Genomic DNA, 24,399 nt, shown 5'->3' on the forward strand with positions numbered 1-24,399 from the left:
GTACCTTACATATTTTGGGTAATAATCAATCAATAATATACTATCAAGTATTTAACCTAATGTAATGTTCCTAATATAGTAGAATCTTTAGTAAACAATGGTCAAACAACAATCATAATTTCAAGAGGATGATTTTGTATAAGTAAATTAGTCAACTTTACGCAAATGTAATGTCTTTTTTTGTTTTTTTGTTTTTTTTTGTAATTTCAAAATGAAAGAAAACATGCTAAAATTGGCATAAGAAAATGTATCTCGATAATTAAAATGGCCTAAATATAAGGTTACTGAATTTGAAATTGTGTCAAAAACACTCAACTGTTAAAAATATAGTTTAAAGTGTAGTAAATAATAAGGAGCTTTCCATTAAAACGAAGATGGTTACAGCTAGAACGTACTTGGATACATAACGTTATCTGCGCATGCGAAACGTCTGATTTCTAGACGCTGTTTGGAATGAATCAAAGAAGCAGGACGGTCACGTTTCACTTCGTCACTGAATAATATTAAAATACATAAAAAGAACAATTACAACATTTAGTCTTGTATGTATTTGTTAGTGGAACAAGACACGAATCCCAACATTTTATCATTGCCACAGTGGAAACTGAATTATACTGTCGTCCTGGATTCTACCAAACCGGAAAAAGCTGTGAAGATGGTAAGTCGTTTAAACAACCATAAATTAAATAGAAAACATAAAAATATTTATCATTAAGAAATCTTGGTATCATTTCTATTATTTACTTAAAAGACCTATAATACCGTAATTAATATGACAGTTATACTAATTTGTATCAGAGATTATAATTGAGTTTGTATGTTCATAACTTCATTGGTGTGATTTCAATAACATTGTTTAGTATTATGACCTGAGTTGTTTCCAGTACCTGTATTATTATTTCTAAGTTTGCTACAGTTAAAACTAATTCATAATTCTCGTAATTTTAAATAGATTGCGTAGAAACTAAAAAAGCACACAGGGTCTGCTCTCCCGAATTGGATCAATGTTGTCAGAATGGGGGAACATGTCTCAATACCAACTACGATATAACCTGCAACTGCTCCGATGGTTGGATGGGTGATTACTGCAGTGAGCGCTGTCCAGTAAATTTCTACGGTCCAAGATGCAGCCTAGAATGTCCGGCTTGCAGTAATGGTGGTACATGTGATCCAGTTAAAGGGCAATGCGACTGCTTGCCCGGCTGGACTGGACCAACTTGTGATGAGAAATGTAGTTCGGGGTGGTATGGAAAAGACTGCGCTCTTGATTGCAGGAGCTGCACCTTGGATGGTGGTCAATGTCATCATATAACAGGTGAATGCGAGTGTGCACTGCCATATGGAGGACCATCCTGTAGAGAGATCTGTCATGATGGCGATAATGTACTATGTGGCTGGTTCCCAGACTGTTGTCGCAATGGAGCTACGTGTGACCAAACTGGCAGAGAGAGTAGATGCAAATGTCCGTCTGGTTACTGGGGGAAATTTTGTGAAACACGCTGTACAGGTTTTTGGGGAGATGGATGCCATCGTAGGTGCTTATGTAATAATAATGCAACGTGTGACCCAACAACAGGGGAGTGTGAATGCACTCCTGGTTGGTCTGGCAAATACTGTCAAGAAAGTTTAAAGCCAGCGATTGACTCTTTAAAATGTCCAGTCAATTGCAGTAAGGATTATGGTTGTGACCAAGATGGATATTGCTTATGTCCATCAAATTCCACATAGAGTGAAGACACGTTGTCGTGCCTCCGGTAATTTCTTTTTTAAATTTATACGCCTGTGTTCTGCATTCAGCATTTTGACCATGACACCAATCAATAATGCAACTACTTACTATACATTTACCATTGACACTGACAATTACTAACATTACCACTATACAGTACTACTACCAGTGAGTAATAATAATGATCTACTACTACCATCATCATTACCAACACATTTTTACGAGAATGATAACATTCATTTGGATCAAAAAGTTGTGCTACAGAATTTTCCCTCTGAAGAGAACGGATTTGCATTATGTTCAAACATCCTTTGGCACCAGGAACGTTAAAATCACCAAAGAAAAAGATTTAATCGTAAATTGAACTCATCGATCACTTCCCAGGGACCCCTTGTACCAGAGAATAAATGTCATTACTGTACTTGAGCAACAATCATCATATAGTCGTTGGTTTCAAGATCTTGGCGTCGAACAGACGTAAGAGATGACTCTACAAAGCGAAGTAGGATTACACCACCTCCATGCTTTTTTGACCTGAAAACATAGTCTTTTCTGTAAAGATGGTATCCGACATAGGCGTAGATCCCGGGGGATGGGGGATATATCCCACCAATATTTGACAAGGGGGATGGTCCATTGCATCATCCCCCAATATTTTGACTATGTATGGGATAAACTGGAGTTTTACACACTTCAAAAGACTGTCACAGAAATAATTTGCACTGTCTTAAGCACTTACAAAGATGAAAATTAGCATAATGTATTAATGTTGATAACAAAATTATTTTATCTGGTACCAATCTAAGCTCTTCTTTCCTTAGATATGTGCTTGCAAAAAGAGCCACATTTCACACTCAAGGGTGTGTACAACATCAGTAATGTTATGTCAATTCCAAGAATGTTTAAGGTTATATCGGTTGATGAGGAATTTATTGATTAGGCCTATAATAGCAAAATGCATCAATTTATTTTGCAAAAACAAGAATTCCAGCTTCAGAGGGGGGGGGGCACATCCCCTGTCCGCACAAGGGCACACATTGGCGCCAACACCAGGCGCGTAACAGGGGTCTTGGGTCAGAGTGGGTATTTTCCTGGTTAGTAATTATCATACCCACCCCACCCTACTCCACTCCCCATATAGAAAACAATACGACATAGGGTTTATCTTATTTATAATATACGCCAGACACGTGTGTTTGAAACTAAATACTGTATAAGCATTTTTCATCATGGTTTTATATATTACAAACATATTCTTTCATCTTAAATTTGTCTTTCTTGAGCTTGGGACTATTATTAGGCTTATGTGTTTATATAACTTAAAAAGATAAACCTAAAAAATGCGCCCGAAGCGCGCAAAATATTCATGTGTTTTTAATTCTAATTTCGTCGGAATTGATGAAAACTCCCTAAAATGTGCAATTTTTAGAGGAAATTGGCCCATGCTAACAACAAGAAATGCGCGCGAAATTTGAGGTTTTTTAGGCACTTTCAGGGGATGAAAAGGGCATTTATAAAGGGGTGGGGAAGATTTTTCAAAGATAGATATTTTCCCCTTGTCCCCCAGTGGTTAAGCCATCGGGCAGCATAGATCAAAGGAGTTATGACAGTTTTTGAAGTGGAGAAGGGGTTGCAGGGTGTTGGGAGTCTGGTCATTATGATATCTTCCTTTCTTGTCTTTATTTTTCTCTTTTCTTTTTATTTTTCTTTCCTTTTCTTTTTTTCTTCTTTCTCTTTCCCTCCCTCTCCCCTTTTTCTTTTCTCTTATTACCCAGCCCGGTACGACGGCTTGGTCAGCCCGGTAAAAACACATCCCTTTATCATATAGGACTCTGTGGTGTACTGATATGACCTACTGATACGACACCGAGGCTAACACGCCAATCATCCCCCCCCCCAATGAAAAAAACTTTTCTACGCCACTGAATTTAACCACGTTTCTATCATAAATATGCAATCATATTCCTAAAATGACTGAATTTTGCCAGATCATGTAGTTTGTTGACTTTCTTTGAGACAGTCTTACTGCTTCTACCTTTCATGTGTAGGCAATTTAGTGAATTATTACCGTAGGTTCAACACTCTTTTATGTGGATAGATTGGGCAGAACAGGGTCGGAACGGCTGTCCAAATTCACATCGTCTGGTAGAGTGTTGTGTTCAGAAGGACTATCATGTGATTCTATTATATCGCAGTTGTAAATGGTAGTAGTTTCCAACAATTATTTATTTATTTATTCTGTCTTTCTACTGCATGCACTTTCAGTACTGTGTACATAAAATACGAAAGTTAAAAGAAAAGTAATTAAAAAACATACATATATATAAATAGATATCATATATACAATAAAAGTGATTAAGAATTAAAAGATTTTTTTTTAAATATAATAGACATGTCCATGAAATTTGTTGTTGTTTCGTGTGGAAGTTCATTCCACAACTTTGTTGAGCGATACAAAAAAGTTCTCTTAGTTCTGTTAGTTAAGATTAGATATCTTAACTAACAACGATTGCGTCGAAAATGTTGATGATGTTCCTTAAATGGGAATATGCTTTTGACACATTTATTGCAAAAGTAAACAAAACAAGTATCACATAAGAAAAATTTGCTGGAGATGTTGAAACCCTAAGAGCAATTGGTTCATCTCAGTTTGTTAGAAAATGGTCTTGGGTTGGTTGACACGTCACCAGCAATAATAACTAAGGTTCCTAAAGTTTTATCTCTTTTTAAATCAAATTTTTATTTGGTGAAATACAGGACAATTTTGAAAAATTGTTCATTCTGAAATGTTATTTAAGATAAATAAAATGAAATAAAAAGTAAAAGTTATGTGATGTTAAGCATTGATGATTTCGCATTTACACAGCTCGGGTTTAAGTGTAGAATCAAGTATTGATCTTATTGCCATTTGATTTACAAATCAATTAGAATGGTGCTTATCTATACAGTAGAGGAAAATTATTATACTTAGGTATTAATGCATTTTTAAAAAATCATTCTGCCCTTGCAAGCCCTCAGAAATTTTTTTTCTTGATTAATGTGACCTTCGTATAATAATTTTTCACTAATGTATTGTACGCAACTATTCTAATTTCTTAGTAGCGTTGGATGCAAATAGTTTCTACTATTGTGTAACAATCTACTCTTTTTACCGTCGCTTAGCTGTCACTTTGTTTCTAAATCAAGTATCCATCGGGGATTCCCAATTTTTTTCCTTTCGTTAACTTGTTAGTTCTTTGCTAAACCCTCTTCTTTTTCATTTTTCACTGACGAATATTTCTGTTGAATAATATTAATATGTGTTGCTTTGTATTTTCTCAATTTTTTTTATCTTTCAGGATGCCTGACAATATCCAAACATCTACAATTGCAAAAGATAATGACAACTTAAGTAAGAAATCACAGTTATTTTATATATTTTACTTTTATAATTAATCATCCTCCATCCATACATACACAATCTACATATTTCATGGCATGTCAAAGTTATGTTCTAAACAGAAATGTGTGACCTTCTTAATTACACTGTGACAGTTAAAGTGATAAAAGCCTTGTTCCGACGGTGTAAGTTACACCGGTGATATCGTAGTTATCAAACAAGCGCTTGTTATGAGGCTGACACCGACCGTATGAACGGGGTCACCTGATAGAAAACAAGCGCTTCACCCTGCAAGCTAACACCGACAAATGACCGGATTGGCAAGACTCTCATCCGACAGAACTTTCTGTTGATTGACTTGCCACATGTTGATTGCAATAACATCTGTAGCTTGACCACGGTCTCGTTTTCGAGGCAATTCTACTACTAGTTTGTTCATAATATCAACCAAAGCATCTTTAAAGTTACCTTTTTGAGTTGTTTTTAACTTCATAATTGTCAAAAGTAATCCAAATAATATATTACAGCTAGTTTGTTCATAATATCAATCAAAGCATCTTTAAAGTTACCTTTTTGAGTTGTTTTAACTTCATAATTGTCAAAAGTAATCCAAATAATATATTACAGGACACATTTATAATAATAATAATAATAATAATTTATTTCGGAAAAACGCTTTTAAAACAGCGGCACCCATTACAATAATGGTGCATCCAAAGTAACAAAATGAAATGTACAAAGAAATTCACAAAACCAAACAAAGGAATATACAATAAAAGAGCATGAAGTAAAAAGTCTAACCAAACCATTAAGGCACTCATCACAATAATGGTGCTTCAAAATTAACAGAATAAAATACATAGTGAGATGCAAATCAATAAAAGGGAAGTACTGTACCCAAAAAAAGAAAAAAAAAAAGAAAAAAAAAATTAAGTCACATAAAAATAATAATATCAATAATAATAATAATAATAAAAATCATAACATAGCACCATTTTTAATCTCAATTCTTTTTGCCCATGCCTTCTTAATATAAGATTTACAAAAATCATCAAAAATCAAATGAGCCAAGTCAATTAAGTGATTGGGTAGATTAGGAATAAACTCTGTGCAGTCTCCACCTAACATAAGGATAAGAAATGCATCAGTATCCTTTGTAAGGATCTGATTACATAACTCAGATAAGCCTGAGTCATAAAGTTTATTCACTAAAATTTCGTGCTCAGATAACCGAACTTTTTCAAGCTTATTACAAATAAACAGAAAATGTCGCAAGTCTTCAATACCATTGTTACACAGTAAGCATGTACCAGGATTATTATTATCCCACTTACTAGCTTTTATTTCAAGTTGAAGTGAGTTAGAGCGTGCCTTAAACTTAAGTTGAGCACCATAAAAATCAGTTTTAGTTAGGAGGTAACTTGGTTTCAAAGGCTTATTTAATCGATTTTAGAGTCTACTAATATGTAGAAAATACATATATATTTTTTTCTCCCCAACAAATTGTGCTTTTTCTCCCCGACGAGCGGGGGGGGGGGGCAACTTTCTTTTCGGGGGGCCTAGGTCCCCTGCTGGCGCCACCCTTGCGTGAGATAGTGTACGTACATGATTTTAAAATTACAGCTAATACGGTAGCCTTATCTTTAGCACTACAATTTACACATTCTAGCAAGGCTTATTAAATGCTGCCGAAAATATCCTAAATGTTAATAGGTAGGCTTAGGGTAGGTGAGAAAAATAACTCAAGAGAGTTTTATTTCGCTTTTTCGGAATGCTCTACCGAGTGAAGATGAACAAAATTGGATGTTAAACATATTTTGCCTTTTATTTGTCGATAGTTTGGGATGGCCTGACTACCCAATTCAAAGCAGTCCTAGCCCAGGCAGGCCCTCACCAAATGGAATTTCTGTTTTGTCGTCTTCGTTTTATTAAAACATCATCGTGAAATCAATATAAATAACTTTAATCTTAAACTTTTTTATATCAGTGTATAAGCGCTATAACTATCCGCTATAACTCTCGTGTAGACATACGATAAAATTTGATGCGACCTTGACTGGATTTCTCATTAACTTGCATCGGATAGGAGTGATCGTGAGAACATGGCTAAAGTTCTTGATACAGTACTATTACCAACATGCAAGGTCACTGAAGGTAGTACCTGTTCCACTGTAATTTAAAAGCAGCCTTCAGTTGTTTAATGGGTCATAAGTCTTCATATCATGTTAATGATAATGACTATGACTACGATGATGATGATGATTATGACAATCAATATTATAATGCTGATGATGATGACAACGAAAATGATGGTAATGATTATGGTTATGGTGATTACGTTGTTGATGATTTTGAGGATAATGATGATGTCGATGTTGATGACGCCGATGATGATTATGATGTTGATGATAATGATGTTGATGACAATGATAATGGTAGTGATAATGATGATGATTACTTATTTTACTTCATCGTTTGTGAGTCCACTGTTGAACATACCCCTCCACTAAAATCTTCCACCCTTTCTTCTGATGTTTCTCTAAACCAATTTTCACACCCACATTGATGTGCCGGGTTCAAGACCACACTATTGTAATGAGAGTAAAGAAAGAAACAAATGTACGATATCATATAAAAAACTGGATTTAATCCTTTCCTTCACAAACCGTTAGGTAATTTCATGAAGTAATAAATTCACTTATATTTGCCATGGACTTTTAAAGTTAATAGCTATTAACAACAATTGATTTGCATATGTAACATCCAATCATGAACCAGTATACTAGTTCTGAATAAGAAAACCAAATCAATATGTATCTGCACTCTCGATTCTGTACTTGAATCTTGTTATGTCTTTATATCTTTATAGGATGTAGTTTCTTAGATGAAGGGTTGTGCATCCAGTGCTTGCGTCCTATCACCACACAGACTTTTCAATCACTGTGTACCCCTCAAATGAAGACGGCTATAAATTAAATATAAATAACAAATTGCCAAAATGTGTAGGAACTCATTCCAAGTAAGCCTATAGAATACTAAAACCATTAATATTAATCATCATCAACGTATTCTTTATAAGTAAAGTACTATAACAACAAAGTACTTTAACATTTATAAATACGAGGAATTTTACAGCTAACTTGGCTAACCCTTTTACTTTGGTAGTGTAGTTGCAAGTGAATAGTATCTGCTACTATAGCTATTGTTCTCATACAAATGAGTTTCATAATTAGCATATAAGCCTACACCTGTACTCTTTGGCATAAATTATAACAGTACATAGGTAATCACTGTAAGACTTTGCACAGTAGCATGTAATCCTACTGATTGATTACTAATGATACTAACAACACTAATAATGATAATAATAATAATAATAATAAGACTAATAATACAGTACTAATCATAATAATACAAATCATAATAATAATAAATCATCACCCATAACAATGATGAAGAGCAATCATCCAATCTGTCCTGACACCAATATTTATTGTACATTCTGAAGTCGTCTGTCCACCTCTGTTTTTGTCTTCTTCGTTTTCTTTTACCTTCTTTGGGTATCCATTCGGTTACTCTCCTAGTTTATCTGTCATTATTAGTTCTAAGCACATGCCCTGCCCATATCCACTCATTTTTTTACCCTTCCTCCATTATGTTATTTGTTTTGATTCTCCGTCTGCTTGTTGCGCATGGTGTTTTGTCTAGAAACGTAAGTAAAGTATTTATTTATTAACGTCTCACCCTCAAACAAAGGCCAACCATACCTGGCTTATGAGAGACAAAATATAATAATACAAATAAAAACTAAATTTCGGAACATGAAAACAAAGGTTACCGTTAGAAAACATTATACGTAAATTTTTGCATATCAAGTAAGTTGGAAAATAATGGATTGATTATTAATCTTATTAAACAAATCAGAACGTAATGCATCATAAAATTCACAAACCATAAAACAATGAAATTTGTCTTCAATTACACAGTGGGCAAATTATTTGTTCGAGGGGCATGTTTTTGTATCTACCAGTTTCAACAGAAATCGGGGCACACCCAAAACGAAAAATTGTATACGCACTTCTGAAACACCTTTTCATGCGGTTCTTACCATAGTCTTCAGTAAATAATTCAAATTTGAAGTTACGGTAAGTTCTAAGCTTATTTCTTTGTTGCGGTGATTTTCTGTTATCGTTAAAGATCATTGCATCACGCCAACGGCTTTCAATAAAAAATCAGGAATTATTTACAATACTAATTATAAAGCCTTTGAATTGTTGCAGGAACCTAAATCCAGCAAAAGAAAATTATTTTTTGAATAAATGAGTGAACCTTAACATATGAATTTGTAAGAGCCAAAAACAGCACATAAAATAACAGATTAATTATTGCTTTTCTAGCGCGTATCATGCAATGTTTCCTGTGTGAGTTCAGCGCGTGATGTAGGCTACAGTGAACCGGTGAACGCTTGCATTCATTTTACTGTAACATGTGAATTTTGATGGAAGCAAAATTATAACTGCAAACCTAATTATATTTACATGATGAGAATCTACTAATCATAAGCTTTCCATTCATATATTTCATGAAGTAAAAAGAGCAATAGAAAGGGTCTAACTTATCAAACAAACACCAGGCACACTCCAGTCTTCGCATCAGTCGCAGGAGAAAATGATTACGCTGAAACAAGCGCCTGTATACAATAGAGTCGATGGTGTTTGGAAGGCTTGATTCTATTGGTTTCCAAAAGTGACAGAGCTAAATACTGACTAATCACAACCATCTTTACAACAAGTATGGTAGAAAGAATAAAGATCAACTTTACAGAGAGAAAGAAACTTTAACTTTGCGAGTTATTCTGATTAGAATTTGGTAAAATGAGCCACGAAAGGTAAAAAATCTGCTTTCTATGCTGGAAATCCAATGTAGTTGCTTACTTTTATTCGAAAAGTGACAGGATAAAATATAAATCTATCTCGTTTCATTTCATCTCATTAGACAGATGAAAGATAGATCTTTTATTTTAAAAAGGAGGAAAATAATCTGATCAGCAGTTCCAAAGTTATGGTAGAAAAGGCTGTAAAAAATGGTGTTTTCAGGTTTTTTTTTAGAGCAGTTTTATCAATTTATGCCAGCGCGCTACTAAAGAGCGCGTACAAAAGGCCAATTTTTAACATTTCGTTTACAAAGTACGGTAAATTTTACCATTTGTAAATTTGAAGAGGGATTCTACAATCATTGAAATTATTCATGTATAAAATAAATCTTGCTATACATTTAGTCTGATGGATGAAAGGCGGATCCCATCTCAAGTCACCCAAAACAGCATTATTAGGTGAAAATTTTCCAACACCCAAAAATTAACGAGCCGCACGATTAAACACGGAGTTAATTGAAAAAAAAACTCTTCAACACCCTCCCCAAAATTTCATTATTGTATTCAGGAAAAACACAAGCATCAAACAGTTTAGTAAAAGTATTAAAATTAGCGTCACAAACCAATTTACGCGATGCAGATGTGCTAATCAACTTTGATGAAATCTTAAAATTTAGAAATTCATCAAACCATATTCTCAAATACTTATAACCCCCGACAACCTCAATATTTTCTCCATTACAAGAACATTGGACTGCCGTTTTGTAATGCGATTTTGGACGAAAATGGACGACTTTGGTTTCAGAAACATATAATAATAAATAAAGTAGGGGAAAGCAGGCAACCCTGTTTCACGTACCCCATTACCCACGTCAATCCAATTTGTCAGGTGACTGTGGACGAGAACCGCACAACGGACGTTATTGTATAAACTTTTAATAGAGTTATAGAATTTGCCATATGCACATCAAGAAGACGAAGTTTATACCACAAACAATCACTGTTAAATTTGTCAAAAGCTTTTTGAGCATCGATAAATCATACAAGGGTTTGTTTTTTTACACAATTTTCTATTTTGGATGATAGACGAAAGTGAAAATATATGATCAATGCTACCTCTACCCTTTCTGAAACCATTTTATTCTTCATTTAAAATGATATTTCCTTCAACACAAACAGACAACTGTTTACGTAAAATATCACAATATATTTTACACTTTGTTGAAATTAAATGTATACCTCTATATTTTTTACTCACTAGGGCAAATTGCACATAAAAAACATTTAACAAAAATACCGTGAACAATTTTGATAATTGTGTTGTTTTTTTTGGTTTCTGCAATAATCCCATCATTTCCGTTAGCCTTATTTGGCATATAGCTCCCATAAAAGTGCTAAAAACCTCATCAAAAGAAAATTTTCTATTGAAACCGTTAGTGGCTTTATCTCTAACAGATGATGATTGCTCTAATTTTGACTATTCTTCATTAACATTAAATAAATCCATATGGTTAAATGAAGCTACATCGAAATCATAAAATGATTTAAATTCATTCTCCCATTTATTTACAACATTATTATTATCGTGACATCACACTGTCATTGTTAACAATTACAATTTCAAATGGAACTATCGATTTATTAGCGCCAGCAATACCTATTTTGCAATTTAAAAAAAAAAAAGAAGATGGATATTCTTTATTAAGATCATCAATTTTATTTTGGTGTCGAAGTTGGTGTGCTCGTTTTGAGCATTTAACAGAGCAATCAAAATTGTTACGAGCCAATGTATAATGACCAAATTAATCCATAAGTTTTCTTTTTGAAATAGATCATTCCAAAATACTTGTAATTCTTCATTTTACCATGCTTAAAGCTTATGTCTATGAGATCGCTTAGTAAGCTGTTTAACACATCTTTTCTGAAAACAGTTTTCTACCGCATTAAAATGAAAGAGTAGAACTGGCCAACTGCATGATATATTATATCATTTTATAATACAATATATCATTTTTCCCATTTGGGGAATCATCAAAAACATAGGCCTATATCAGATCGCTAGCTTTCGAAATGTTACAAGGATCAATGAAAACATTTTGTGGTATATCTTTAATTACAAATAATGTATTAATTCTACTATTAATGCTACAAAAAATGTGCATTAAACATGTCACTGCATTCAAAAGAATTCACCACATAACCGGCATCATACGACCAGGTAAGTAGAGAATGATCCGACATAGCCGAACCGGAATTCTCTCCAGTATCAATAATGATATTAGTGATGAGATGAACATTAAATTCATAGAAACGGTTAAATTCATCATATGGCGTGATACAGTAATCCACAGATTTACCCTTCTGAGAAATATAATTTAAATTTATTTTCCCCGTTGCTCTACCATTTATACAACCCATATTAACATTAATTAGGAATTCAATAAAAGATTTACTTTGAGAATTTACTACATAATCTTTAACGAGACGAGGCTCAACTTAATCATTCAATTAACTGGTTCTAGCATTAAAGTCCCCACAAATCTGTAAACTACCCACATTTTGGAATTTATAAATATCTGAAAGAAGAAAATCAAAGAATTCTTTCGAGTTACCATCCCTGGATGAGTTTTCTGGGGGACGATAACAACAGAAAATACAAAATACTGTATTATTTGATCGGTTTCTAAATTTTTCCCAAATAACACCATCTCTAGTCACAGGGGAACTTACATTAAATAGATTCAAAATGCTGCAACATTCCAACAATCAACATGTAGATAACGATAACCTTCTTCTTCCTACACGTTAATACTTGGCTCCGGACTAGCAACAGCCGATTCAGCAGCAACTAACACCTCATCGTATGTGTAACATGCGTCTTACAATTTCTTGTGTTATTTTAGTATTACTTTGATCGCTTTGGTAAGATGCCAGGTCTCAGAACCATATATCATGGCAAGTATCACACACCGTTCTTTCTAAGCAGGATGAATACAGTCTTCTAAATTGCAAAACAAAAAATCCGGTGAAGAATTTTTTTTTCCTCATACACCATCGAAATCAAGAATCCATAAAGAATAGGCCTAACCATCATTCGTCGTCACAATTAGGGGTCTTAAATGCAACATACAACCTATCTTCTTTTAGTGGTCGTTCTCTTTCATTGAAAACTAAACGTGCCGCTTATAACATGCTGGAGAAAATAAAAGCGAGCGAAGAAAGTGCACCTTCTAGTTATTTGGAATTACAGTATATATAATAATATTGTTATTGTGTCCTCGTGTTTCCGCAGGTGTTGGTAAGGTAACAGAATTCAATATCCTGAATGTTACTGATGAATCCTTGCTTGAAGTGGGAGCGGTGGATGTCTTTTCTCAAAAGTACGTAAACAATAATTTATTTTCCTGACCGGTATATATTTAATATATGTTTATTACGGTGTGGTAAGATGATTATAATTGTAATATTCTTTTCTTCTGTTTTCTTGTGAAATCCACGTCTACTTACTATTTTGTAAAATCAAAGTGTTAACAGATAATCCTAATAGCGTGGTACCTGTGCCCTTTACTAAACTACACAGCTTCAATAATCGAGGTTGCGAAAATGTTAAAATGCTTAAATTGAACATGTTTTTGCTATAGTGTTTGTTAGATAAGATGTTTCAAGACTTTAATTCGACAACTTGTATTTTATCAAAAGTTACAACCCATATTTTTTTATAATTTGGTGTAGCTCATTTGGCTAATCTGGTGGTAGCCACTGTGTGTGCGCTGAACAGTGGGGTCTTTAGGTCCCCGATTCAATGGGTAGTTGCTAAATACAACGGGTTCAGCCGAGGGGGCGTGCCTTGTATATGGTGATGACACTGTGTGACCAATGTGAATTTAGCAAGGCGCGAGAGGCTAGTTGCTCTTGTGCTGCTGCTACGGGCGGGTGACGGACGATCGAGTCCATTTCCAGACGATTGGCCTAAGTAGTATAGACGTTCGTAGGTTTAGGCTCCCTCTAACTAAGCCGGGCTAGGTCGGACCAGGAGGTCTTTTCAGTAGTCTGGAGCCTGGTCCTAGATTGTGTGTCCAGCAACCCGCAGCAGTCCGTCTAGGCCTATGCCTCATTTACGTGAAGTTAGGCCTATGCAGAATCTGTTATAAGACCCTCGCTTAGGCTACTGAAGAATCTGCACTGAATAGGCGCATAATACATAACATTTATACAATACAAATATACACAACATTGGAAAGTTAATATATTTACTTAATTTACATATATTAACATTCGGTTCTCTTTTTCTGGAATAAAGCCGGCAATATTGCTTCAAAGCAGTGAACACTAAAAAAAAATCTTAACTTCGGCAGTCATTTTGTAAAAGTTGTGATTATAATTTATAAGGCCCATTTTTTCTTCCAGTAAGATAAATTGTTCATAAGATTAGGATTGGAAAATCCATAGACTAAGTAGTACAGGGTGACGCCAGGATTTGCCCGAGGTCCGAGGTCCCCGATGGGGGGGGGGAATTCCCCGACGAAAAAAAAATGTAAACGTCCCTCAATATCCGTCGAAAGTGTTCACGGGGAAAAAAAATGTTTGGTTTGAAAGGCTTACTTAATTTTGGTGTCTACAAATAATAATAGGCCTATGTAGAAAATACATTACGTTTTTTCTCCCCAACGAATTATGGTTTTTCTCCCCGACAGGGGGTGGGAGAGAAGCCAGACCTCCCCGACGGAGATATTAATCCAGGGATCCTAATTTTTGGAAAGAAAAACACACAGGGACAACTTATTTTTCTTAATACATTGGTTGTACCATGAAGGAATTAGTAGGTAGGAGTGTATTTTGCTATGCTGTGTGATTACAGACAGGGCCCACACTTTGTCGAGGAGATTAATACAAAACATAGCTGAAGTTAAGCATGACGTCAACATATGAAGCCACGCCCACTCTGCAGAACCCGTTGTATTTAGCAACTACCGGTTCAATGCCTCTCCTTGTGTTTCAGATGGAGGGCTGAAAAGCAAGTTACAATAGCGCGTCATCTTTCGGATGAGACTTTTAAGCCATTGGTCCCGTGTGCATTTATGGCCCATGTGCACTTTACAGAACGCAGTACATTCAGAAAAAAGTAGAGGATTGTCCCCTGGTGCACTGCCCAATCACCACCAGAAGGACCCTGCTGAAAATAAGTCTTCTTCTAGACTTTCGTTGGTTATCCTTGGTGTTTGCACCGAATAAATCCAATCTAATGCAATCCATATATTTACTTTTATTATTCGTAGGCCTATCTTTTTTTGTAAATGAAACAAAAATGCTTTAGTCCGATTTATTTTATGTTTTTATTTTATTTAATTCTACCAACAGCAATAAATCTAAATATTTATTATAATTATATATCATAGCATTAAATTTCATTTCTCATCTAACATATTTACCTCAGATCATTTCCTTGCATACTGATTAGCTCAGAATACATTTGTACCGTATTCCAAATCAACGCTTCTCAGTTAATTGTTTTGTTTGGTGCCAAATGTTTCTGAAACGGAGATTGGCTAATCTTGTTTGTGTTGCTGCTGATGCTGCTGCTATTGTTGCTGCTGTTGTTATTTCTGCTGCCGAATATATCCAGGTTTCAACAACATCACCAGTTTACATATTAAAACAAATTCAAAACAATAAAACATATATACACCCTTGACTGTCGCTTATCTGTTGTGTTACCTAATCACTTCACTTTGTTTCTAAATAAAGTATCAAGGTAATTTGCATTTCTTTGTGAAACCCATGTGATATCCTATTTATTATTATTAATATTGCAATGTATTAATATTATTTCTTTTTATTTTTCACTTAATTTTTCTGCTGAATATTATTGCATGTGATACTTTGTATCTTCTCAATTTGTTTACTTTTCAGAATGCCTGACACTATTCAAACATCTACAGTTGCAAAAAATAACAACTTAGGTAAGATATGACAGTTATTTTATATATTTTATGCATGTATAGTCCTCTTAATACACATACAATCTACATATTGGCATTAGTCCAGACAGAAATGGTAAATTATATTTGCGATCATGGGAGACATCGTGTTTTATTATTCTGTTTATATATCTTATTTTAATAAACTGTGATGCCATAAAATAACGACGACATTGACCAGTATGTGGTGTAAAGCTCAGTCCCATAGGCACAGAGGACAGGAAGTAAATGATGATCATCATCATCTTCATTATCAGTGTTAGTGATGGTGACGGCGATAATGAAATTTATGATGATTATAATTTAAAAAAATGATGATGATGATGATGATGTCGATGTTGATGATGCCGGTGATGATAATGATGTTGACGATTATGGTGATAGTGGTGGTGGTGATGATGATTATGATCAGAACTCTAATGAAGGTGATAATGATGATGATTATGGAATTCTAAATTGCAAAACATACAATCCGGTTTAGAAAATTCTTTGGTTCGCACACTGTCAAAATCATACTTCTAATACAATAGTATTGATATTTTTAATAATTTTATTTATAGTTTAACATAGTCATGTTAAACATCAAAGTAACTAAATTGTGTCATTGCCTTTTTTTTATAAACACAAATTATGTTGCACCCTATCTGATATTATCTTACTGTACATTGCCTTATCTTTCATAATAATAATAATAATAATAATAATAATAATATAGGCATAATTATAATAACTAGATGTATGTGAACGTCGCGATTAGTTTCGATAAAAGGAACAATATGACCACTGTAAGAAAATAGGTTGCATGTTGCATGTTACCTCGTTCAGTTATTACTTTAATCATGTATGCTTTAATTATGTCAATTAATAAAAAAAAAACAGTGGTTGGATCATGTTATATCATTTAAAAAACATGCATTATTGACTTAAAAGTTTTAATAGCAGTTTCATGTAATTTTTCATAACATAAAAATATTTAGAATCCAATAAAATAAAATTAAACAGCGTTGGTCAGGGGCAACTACAACATAAAGATGTATTGTAACACATGATAAACCGCAAACAACTGTGTTGACAAAAATCGACTGTGATTGTTAACCGATTGTGCCTGAAAACCGAGTGTGTTTGTCGAATGTGTTTCCGTTTTGGCACTCCGAACGATCGTTAGGTTTATTACATAATTTTAATTTACAATTTGTTTGTATCTATCATTTTTAAGGCTATTCATATCATCATCATGTACATATAGTTTGTTTCTACAATTGCCTACTGTTCCATAGTGCTGGTTGCAGACACTTTCAAAACATTAGGATTCTTATTATTAATCACTTAGGCTGAGCTGACGTTGATCGTCTCTCATTTTTTTTTATGCAATTTAATTCAACATGGTAGGCTACAGTCTCTTGTAAAAAACATCTATAGTAGTACTCCAAAATAAGGCATAATGGAATTTCTATAATACATAACAAATGTATGCACCCAGGTTAAACTGTCTAGAGGTTGCAAGAACACTTCGAGTAAGAGGTGTTTAAGGAGCTACCCCCTCCCCAATAAACTAACTATTAACATAAAGAAAAAGCACAATATTGTGAAAAGTACAACCAAAATGCACAAAATTTAAAATTAAGATTTTAAAAAAAAATTGATAGTCTTGTAATCAGATGTTAAAAATTACCAGTTTTATACGATTTCGTGGTCACCAAATGATATAGTCGCCGAATGCTAAAGTCGCCGAATTATGTAGGCCCTACTCCTCAGATGTCGTGGGTTACCGAATTCTCTCTAGTTGCGGCTATTTGCGCCGAACGATAAGCCTCGGCCAAATGCGTTGTAGGCGTACCATTACAAATATTATTTCGAGGGAACGAAATATTATTATCTGAGAACGAAATATATTTTGAGGAAATTAAATATTATTACGAGGGAACGAAATATTATTTCGAGGGAAGGAAACATTATTTTAGGGGAACGATATATTTCAGGAACGAAATATTATTTCGAGAGAACAAAATCATATTTGTTCTAACCATGTCCCTTTAGTGAAAACGGTAAATTTTTTCCCTCAATTAATCTGAGATATGGAAAGATATTGACTTCATGAGACTTTGATGACCTCAGTTTTTATCAGGTTGGTAGGTTTCGAATCCTTAGATTTATTGAGTCAGTAATTATTGAAATTATATATATATATATCTGTCTCTTATACACATCTAGATGTGTATAAGAGACAGATCTTACTGTACATTGCCTTATCTTTCATAATAATAATAATAATAATAATAATAATAATATAGGCATAATTATAATAACTAGATGTATGTGAACGTCGCGATTAGTTTCGATAAAAGGAACAATATGACCACTGTAAGAAAATAGGTTGCATGTTGCATGTTACCTCGTTCAGTTATTACTTTAATCATGTATGCTTTAATTATAAAATAAGGCATAATGGAATTTCTATAATACATAACAAATGTATGCACCCAGGTTACACTGTCTAGAGGTTGCAAGAACCCAATAAACTAACTATTAACATAAAGAAAAAGCACAATATTGTGAAAAGTACAACCAAAATGCACAAAATTTAAAATTAAGATTTAAAAAAAAAATTGATAGGCTTGTAATCAGATGTTAAAAATTACCAGTTTTATACGATTTCGTGGTCACCAAATGATATAGTCGCCGAATGCTAAAGTCGCCGAATTATGTACTCCTCAGATGTCGGGGGTCACCGAATTCTCTCTAGTTGCGGCTATTTGCGCCGAACGATAAGCCTCTGCCAAAGGCGTTGTAGGCGTACCATTACAAATATTATTTCGAGGGAACGAAATATTATTATCTGAGAACGAAATATATTTTGAGGAAATTAAATATTATTACGAGGGAACGAAATATTATTTCGAGGGAAGGAAACATTATTTTAGGGGAACGATATATTTCAGGAACGAAATATTATTTCGAGAGAACAAAATCATATTTGTTCTAACCATGTCCCTTTAGTGAAAACGGTAAATTTTTTCCCTCAATTAATCTGAGATATGGAAAGATATTGACTTCATGAGACTTTGATGACCTCAGTTTTTATCAGGTTGGTAGGTTTCGAATCCTTAGATTTATTGAGTCAGTAATTATTGAAATTATATATATATATATATCAATATTAATATTGTTATCGATATGTTTTGTTGTGTTTCCGTAGGTGATTGTAAGGTAGCAGAATCTAATAACCTGAATGTTACTACCATTTCCTTGATCGCTGTTTGTTGTGTTCTTGCGATCTTAGTAATTGTTTTCTTCGTAATCAGCATTAGAAACAAAGGACACAAAGTGAAACCATGGTGAGTTTTGGTGTTAGTATAGGTTTTAGAGGGTGAAGCCGACCTTACAAGGACGCCTAATTTTTGACATGTGTAATAGAAGGGTTAGAAATAATATATTCATGAAATGTCCTTCATCGCAGTTTAATGCGCTCAGCGCCTGCACAATCAGGCCTTCCAAACCGTTCCAGACTTTGTCGAAACCGGATAATATTTTTATTTATTTATTCAAAGTTTATTCAAAACCTTTTCCATTCACAGTAAAAGCTGAATTAAAACAACATTTACAGCTAAAACAATAAATAAGTAAAAAAAGTCAAGCACACAGTATAAAAAAACCATAAAAAAATGTGTACCGACAACAAATCGAAATGAGCAAACTAAGTTCATTATTCACCCAGAATTATCCGACAGGCTCTTTTTTAGATACGTTGTGTATTCGAGCAAGGGACGAACAAACCGGGTATAAGCAGTAATCAAATCTCGGACAGATTAGGCCAAACCGTCTTAAAGTACTAATAATTAGAATTGAAATAAACGATGACTTGCACGCTTAAGCATGTCACCGATGTGGGCGTCCCATTTCAAGTCACTAGTAATTTTGACACAAATTATCTTGAGCATATTAACGCATTGTAGATCTTGTCCACATAATGTTAGTGATAGCAACAGAGATGGGGTTTTCACAAAGTTGACATTCATATACGGCAGTGGCTATTGGCACTGCCGCAGTGCCGATTTGGCACTGCTGCATTGCGAAAATGCAGCTGTTTTCTATCGGCACTGCCGCTGTGCGAACAAGTTACTGTTTTCTATTTCTATAATAAAGTTTCTATTAAAGTGCGAAAAGCTGCTGTTAATTCATCGAATTGATGTTTTTATCGATAATTGATTTATAATTGGTTTACAATTAACTATAATTTTTTCTAATTAGATTATTATATATACGGTACATTATATATTATATAGTCGTAGGCATATATATGAAACAAAAATTAAACAAACAAAAATTGTAATAATAACAATAATAATAACAATTTCAAGATAGTTTGATTAATGAGATAATAATAAATCAGCTTATTAAAAAAACTTAAATAAAAATGTTATCTGTTTTATTCTGTTTTAAAAAATAATCTTATAATTTTATTTTCTGTAATAATTTTATCAACATAATTCATGTTTTCAATATTACTATGGTTAGTTATAAATATATAAAATAATAATATTATTAATATTAATAATAATAATAATATAATATAAAGGTACTCGAATAATGCTTTAATAAAGAATTATATATAGGCCTAATAATAAATATAAATATATATAATATGCGCTATATAAATATACAATAATAATAATAATAATAATATATATGTATATAATAAATAATAATAATAATTATACATATATATATATTTATTTATATATATATAATTTTTATTATAACTAAAAACTATAAACTAATTATTATATGTTTATCGTCGCTATTTCCATGAACCGACAAATACGAATATTCCTATTGAAAAATTACTATTTTTCGATGCCAATTACTGACCTGAAAAATTCGTTGCAGGATTCTTGTATTTAATAATTCAAATATATTAATAAATTGTAGTTATAGGTCACAATGTTTATATCAATCTATTAATTAATTAGTAATTAACTAGTTTAAGATGTTAAGATATATTAATTGAGATATATTAATTAAGATATTCGTAAGTTCATGTGAAAATTATTTACTTAATTGCAGTTTATTTATACGGCAATTACATTTACATCCATATAATTTGTAAGATTATTTTCTGAAACAAAATAAAATAGGCGACATTTTTTTTAAAATTTTCATAGACGTAAGTTGATTTAATGTGCTGAATCATTATTAATGGTATATTTCTATTATATATTTCTATAAATTAATCAACAAATATCTCATTAATCACATTATCGTAAATATGCCTATTGAGGTATTATTAATTCTTTATTGAAGCATTATTCGAGCACTTTTATTATTATTAATATTATTATTTTTTTTAATTTTATTTATCAACCATAGTTACGTTGAAAACATTAATTATGTGGATAAAATTATCACAGAAAATAAAATTAGATTATTTTCTAAAACAGATATATTTCTATAAATTAATCAACAAATATCTCATTAATCACATTATTGTAAATAGGCCTATTGAAGTATTATTAATTCTTTATTAAAGCATTATTCAAGCACTTTTATTATTATTATTATTATTATTTTAAATATCAACCATAGTTACGTTGAAAACATTAATTATGTAGATAAAATTATCACAGAAAATATACTTATAATTTATAAGATTATTTTTTTCAAATAGAATAAATAGATAACATCTTTATTTAAAAACATGTTTTGCATAGACGCAAGTTGATTTAATCAGGGAACAGTTAAATTAATATATGCTGATTCATCTCATTAGTCAAATATCGTATAAAGGTTAATTAAAGTATTAATAAAGTATTATTTTAATCATTATTATAGTATTATTCGAGCACTATTATTATTATTATTAATACTATTTTATTTTTTATTTTTTTTATGTATGGGCCTAGACATATATTTATATGTATATATTTAATAATTAGAAATAATTATAATTAATTGTAAAAAAATAATCAATTATTGACACCGTAATATATCTATAAAAACATCCATTTGATTAATTAAACAGCAGCTTTTCGAATGGCAGTGCCGATAGAAAACTGCAGTTATTTGGCACTGCTGCAGTGCCGATAGAAAATCTAAGCTTTCTTCGCACTGCAGCGATGCCGATAGAAAAATAACAGCATATTTTGCACTGTGTGGCAGTGCTGATAGAAAACAGCAGCTTTTTCGCACTGCGGCAGTGCCGATAAAAAGCTGAACATCCATGGAATTAATGCAGGTTTAGCATCCATGTTTAATAACTTAGGAATTGCTATATTGCTTTTCAAATAATATATTGGAAAAGCAGACTATACATCCAAATACTCCAAATGTTGGAGACGTGTAATATAATAGTTGTTTTTTGTTTTTTAAAGTAAAAGAAAGTTATACCTCCAATAGAGCAGGCGAAATAGTTTTAGAGTAAGCGCCATTCTCAAATAAGCGCCGCACAAAATTCTATACGGCGCTTATTCAAGGATTTACGGTATATTATTACCTAGAACCCTTATGCCCAACATATCTTTGTGTTGCTTTCTCGTGATTTTGTGAGGTGCCAAGTCTCTGAACCATGTTAAAGAATCCTGTTTTCCAAATGCCATGTAACCCTATTTTATTCTTTCGTTTATCTTTTTGTCGACATCCTCTATACTTGTTGTTTGATCCAGATACTTGTAATGTGTTGCTCTATAAAACCGAAAGGTCCACTGATTAATATCAGATAAGATAGTATAATACATACTCCAAGTATCGAAATGCACACCATCGTGGCGGGATTCAACATTTCGACATTAATTATGTCAAACATCATTACTCTATCTATGCCATAATTTCAATAATACATCAGTGTTGAAACTTATAGTGTCATGTAAGCATATCTGAGAGAAAACAACGTTAAACTAAAAATGAAATCTGAGAAAAATAGAGTGTTGTTTGTGTATCGCTTTTCTTCGGGAATGGTAATATCTGATGGTTTTAACCGCACACATGCAACTTGCTGTATGTTACAACCTAATTATTATTTTATTAGGATTATTTCCATTGACAAAGATAATGAAAAAGGGGAATCTCGAATGCTGCCAGAAGAACCGAAAATCGAAGGTAGGCCTATGCACTTAATAATAATATGTTGTAAAGTAAATGATAATATGGGAATAAGAGGAAGATCAAACATAAAATCTTTGAGCGGACAGTATTTTTGTCATCTGTTTCAGATAATGCATGTTTATATCATGCTCGGTTCAAAACAGATGGTAATGATGGCATAGATGAAAGTAACATACTTTCAGGTAATAGACAACCGGAAAACAAAGACGCCACCTATAGCGTTGTCAATGATGACCTGAAAGCTGCTTGCAGAATTCTTCCATCCGTATTGGAGACTCCACAAGAGCCACCTTGCTTAACCAACGTCTATGATCCATTCCAGGAGGTCAGTTTATCACCAGAAGGTTGGATGAGGTCTCGAATTGGAAGCACCCCATCTTATCGATTTGCCAGAGGGTTTCAACTTCAGAACAGCACTGCATCAACATATGAATGCAGTATAAGGCCGTTTTCTCGGTCAACCAACGTTGTCTCAGAGATGGAGAGCTCCTACGAAGATATGAACAAAACATCGTGGTCTTCGTCAATGTGTTGACGTGCCTTAAACCTAGAGTTAGTGGTTGACCATTGTCATCTATAATTTCATTTCCTGATATACAGATTAAGCACATGCTTAAAACTTATTACTAGTAGCAAGCGCGCAATCCACAGTGCATCATGAGCAGAAATTTTCCAACAGCAAGTGAACACTACGCAGAAGTGATAATATCTCAAAAGTTCGAATTTATATTAATTTTGCGCGCATGCCTACTTTAAAGACTAGTTAATTTATTTATATCACCAATGAAAATACCCACAACACAAACTATATGCCAAATCCAGTATGCATAGTTTAGTTGGATGTAACTTATCATTTTATTGTCTGTTTACAGTGACGTAAATATATTAATTAATAATATATTTTAATTGCGAAACGCCACAAATTATTGTTCACAGCTCTTTAACTGGATGCTCACTATATGCGCACAGCTTTTAATTTTGGGTATTATTGATAAGCCGGTGACATTTTACATAGTGCCAGGGGCGTCTAGTTCAATTATGATGCGGCTTTCTTGTATTATATTTTTTCATCCCATAAAATTGTATTTTATAGGCTCATCATAGATTGTATAACATATCACAAGTGGCGTAATAGGGTGGGGGGGGGTGGCAGGCGCAACTTCTAATATTTTGTTCCAGTTTAGAATACTTTATTAAATTTTGAGCAGCCTAATAATCCAAATATCATATATCATAATAAAGATGATATCTACAAGCAGGCCTATAATATCTAGGCGTCATTTGTTTTTAACTTTATTTAAAGACATCCAAGACTTTGAAAAGCTTCCTGTTTCAACTTAAG

General features: G+C 33.1%; 2 protein-coding genes across 2 annotated transcripts; both read left to right on the plus strand.

Annotated features, from left to right (window-relative positions):
- Nucleotides 1–374: 374 nt before the first annotated feature.
- On the plus strand, nt 375–1,739 carry LOC117124460 (multiple epidermal growth factor-like domains protein 10). The gene is made up of 3 exons (XM_033270691.1): nt 375–391; nt 558–658; nt 953–1,739. The coding sequence occupies exons 1-3, from the start codon at nt 375–377 to the stop codon at nt 1,726–1,728; spliced, it is 894 nt and encodes a 297-aa protein (XP_033126582.1). The 3' UTR covers nt 1,729–1,739.
- A 3,333-nt stretch (nt 1,740–5,072) lies between these two features.
- LOC117124480 lies at nt 5,073–24,138 on the plus strand. The gene is made up of 6 exons (XM_033270717.1): nt 5,073–5,120; nt 13,274–13,361; nt 15,892–15,941; nt 19,156–19,294; nt 22,981–23,051; nt 23,165–24,138. The coding sequence occupies exons 3-6, from the start codon at nt 15,893–15,895 to the stop codon at nt 23,590–23,592; spliced, it is 687 nt and encodes a 228-aa protein (XP_033126608.1). The 5' UTR covers nt 5,073–5,120; nt 13,274–13,361; nt 15,892; the 3' UTR covers nt 23,593–24,138.
- The last annotated feature ends 261 nt before the right edge of the window (nt 24,139–24,399 follow it).

The sequence above is a fragment of the Anneissia japonica genome, unplaced genomic scaffold, assembly GCF_011630105.1.
Source record: "Anneissia japonica isolate Jap-2015-1 unplaced genomic scaffold, ASM1163010v1 scaffold665_len1252844_cov201, whole genome shotgun sequence".
NCBI classification, from domain to species: Eukaryota; Metazoa; Echinodermata; class Crinoidea; order Comatulida; family Comatulidae; genus Anneissia; species Anneissia japonica.

Excerpts from the sequence above, each read along its gene's own strand:
- LOC117124460 (XM_033270691.1), top strand. Across the intron at positions 659-952 it reads CGGAAAAAGCTGTGAAGATG|ATTGCGTAGAAACTAAAAAA; the intron begins GTAAGTCGTTTA and ends AATTTTAAATAG.
- LOC117124480 (XM_033270717.1), top strand. The coding sequence starts at position 15,893 with ATGCCTGACACTATTCAAACATCTACAGTTGCAAAAAATAACAACTTA. Across the intron at positions 15,942-19,155 it reads TGCAAAAAATAACAACTTAG|GTGATTGTAAGGTAGCAGAA; the intron begins GTAAGATATGAC and ends GTGTTTCCGTAG. Across the intron at positions 19,295-22,980 it reads GGACACAAAGTGAAACCATG|GATTATTTCCATTGACAAAG; the intron begins GTGAGTTTTGGT and ends TTATTTTATTAG.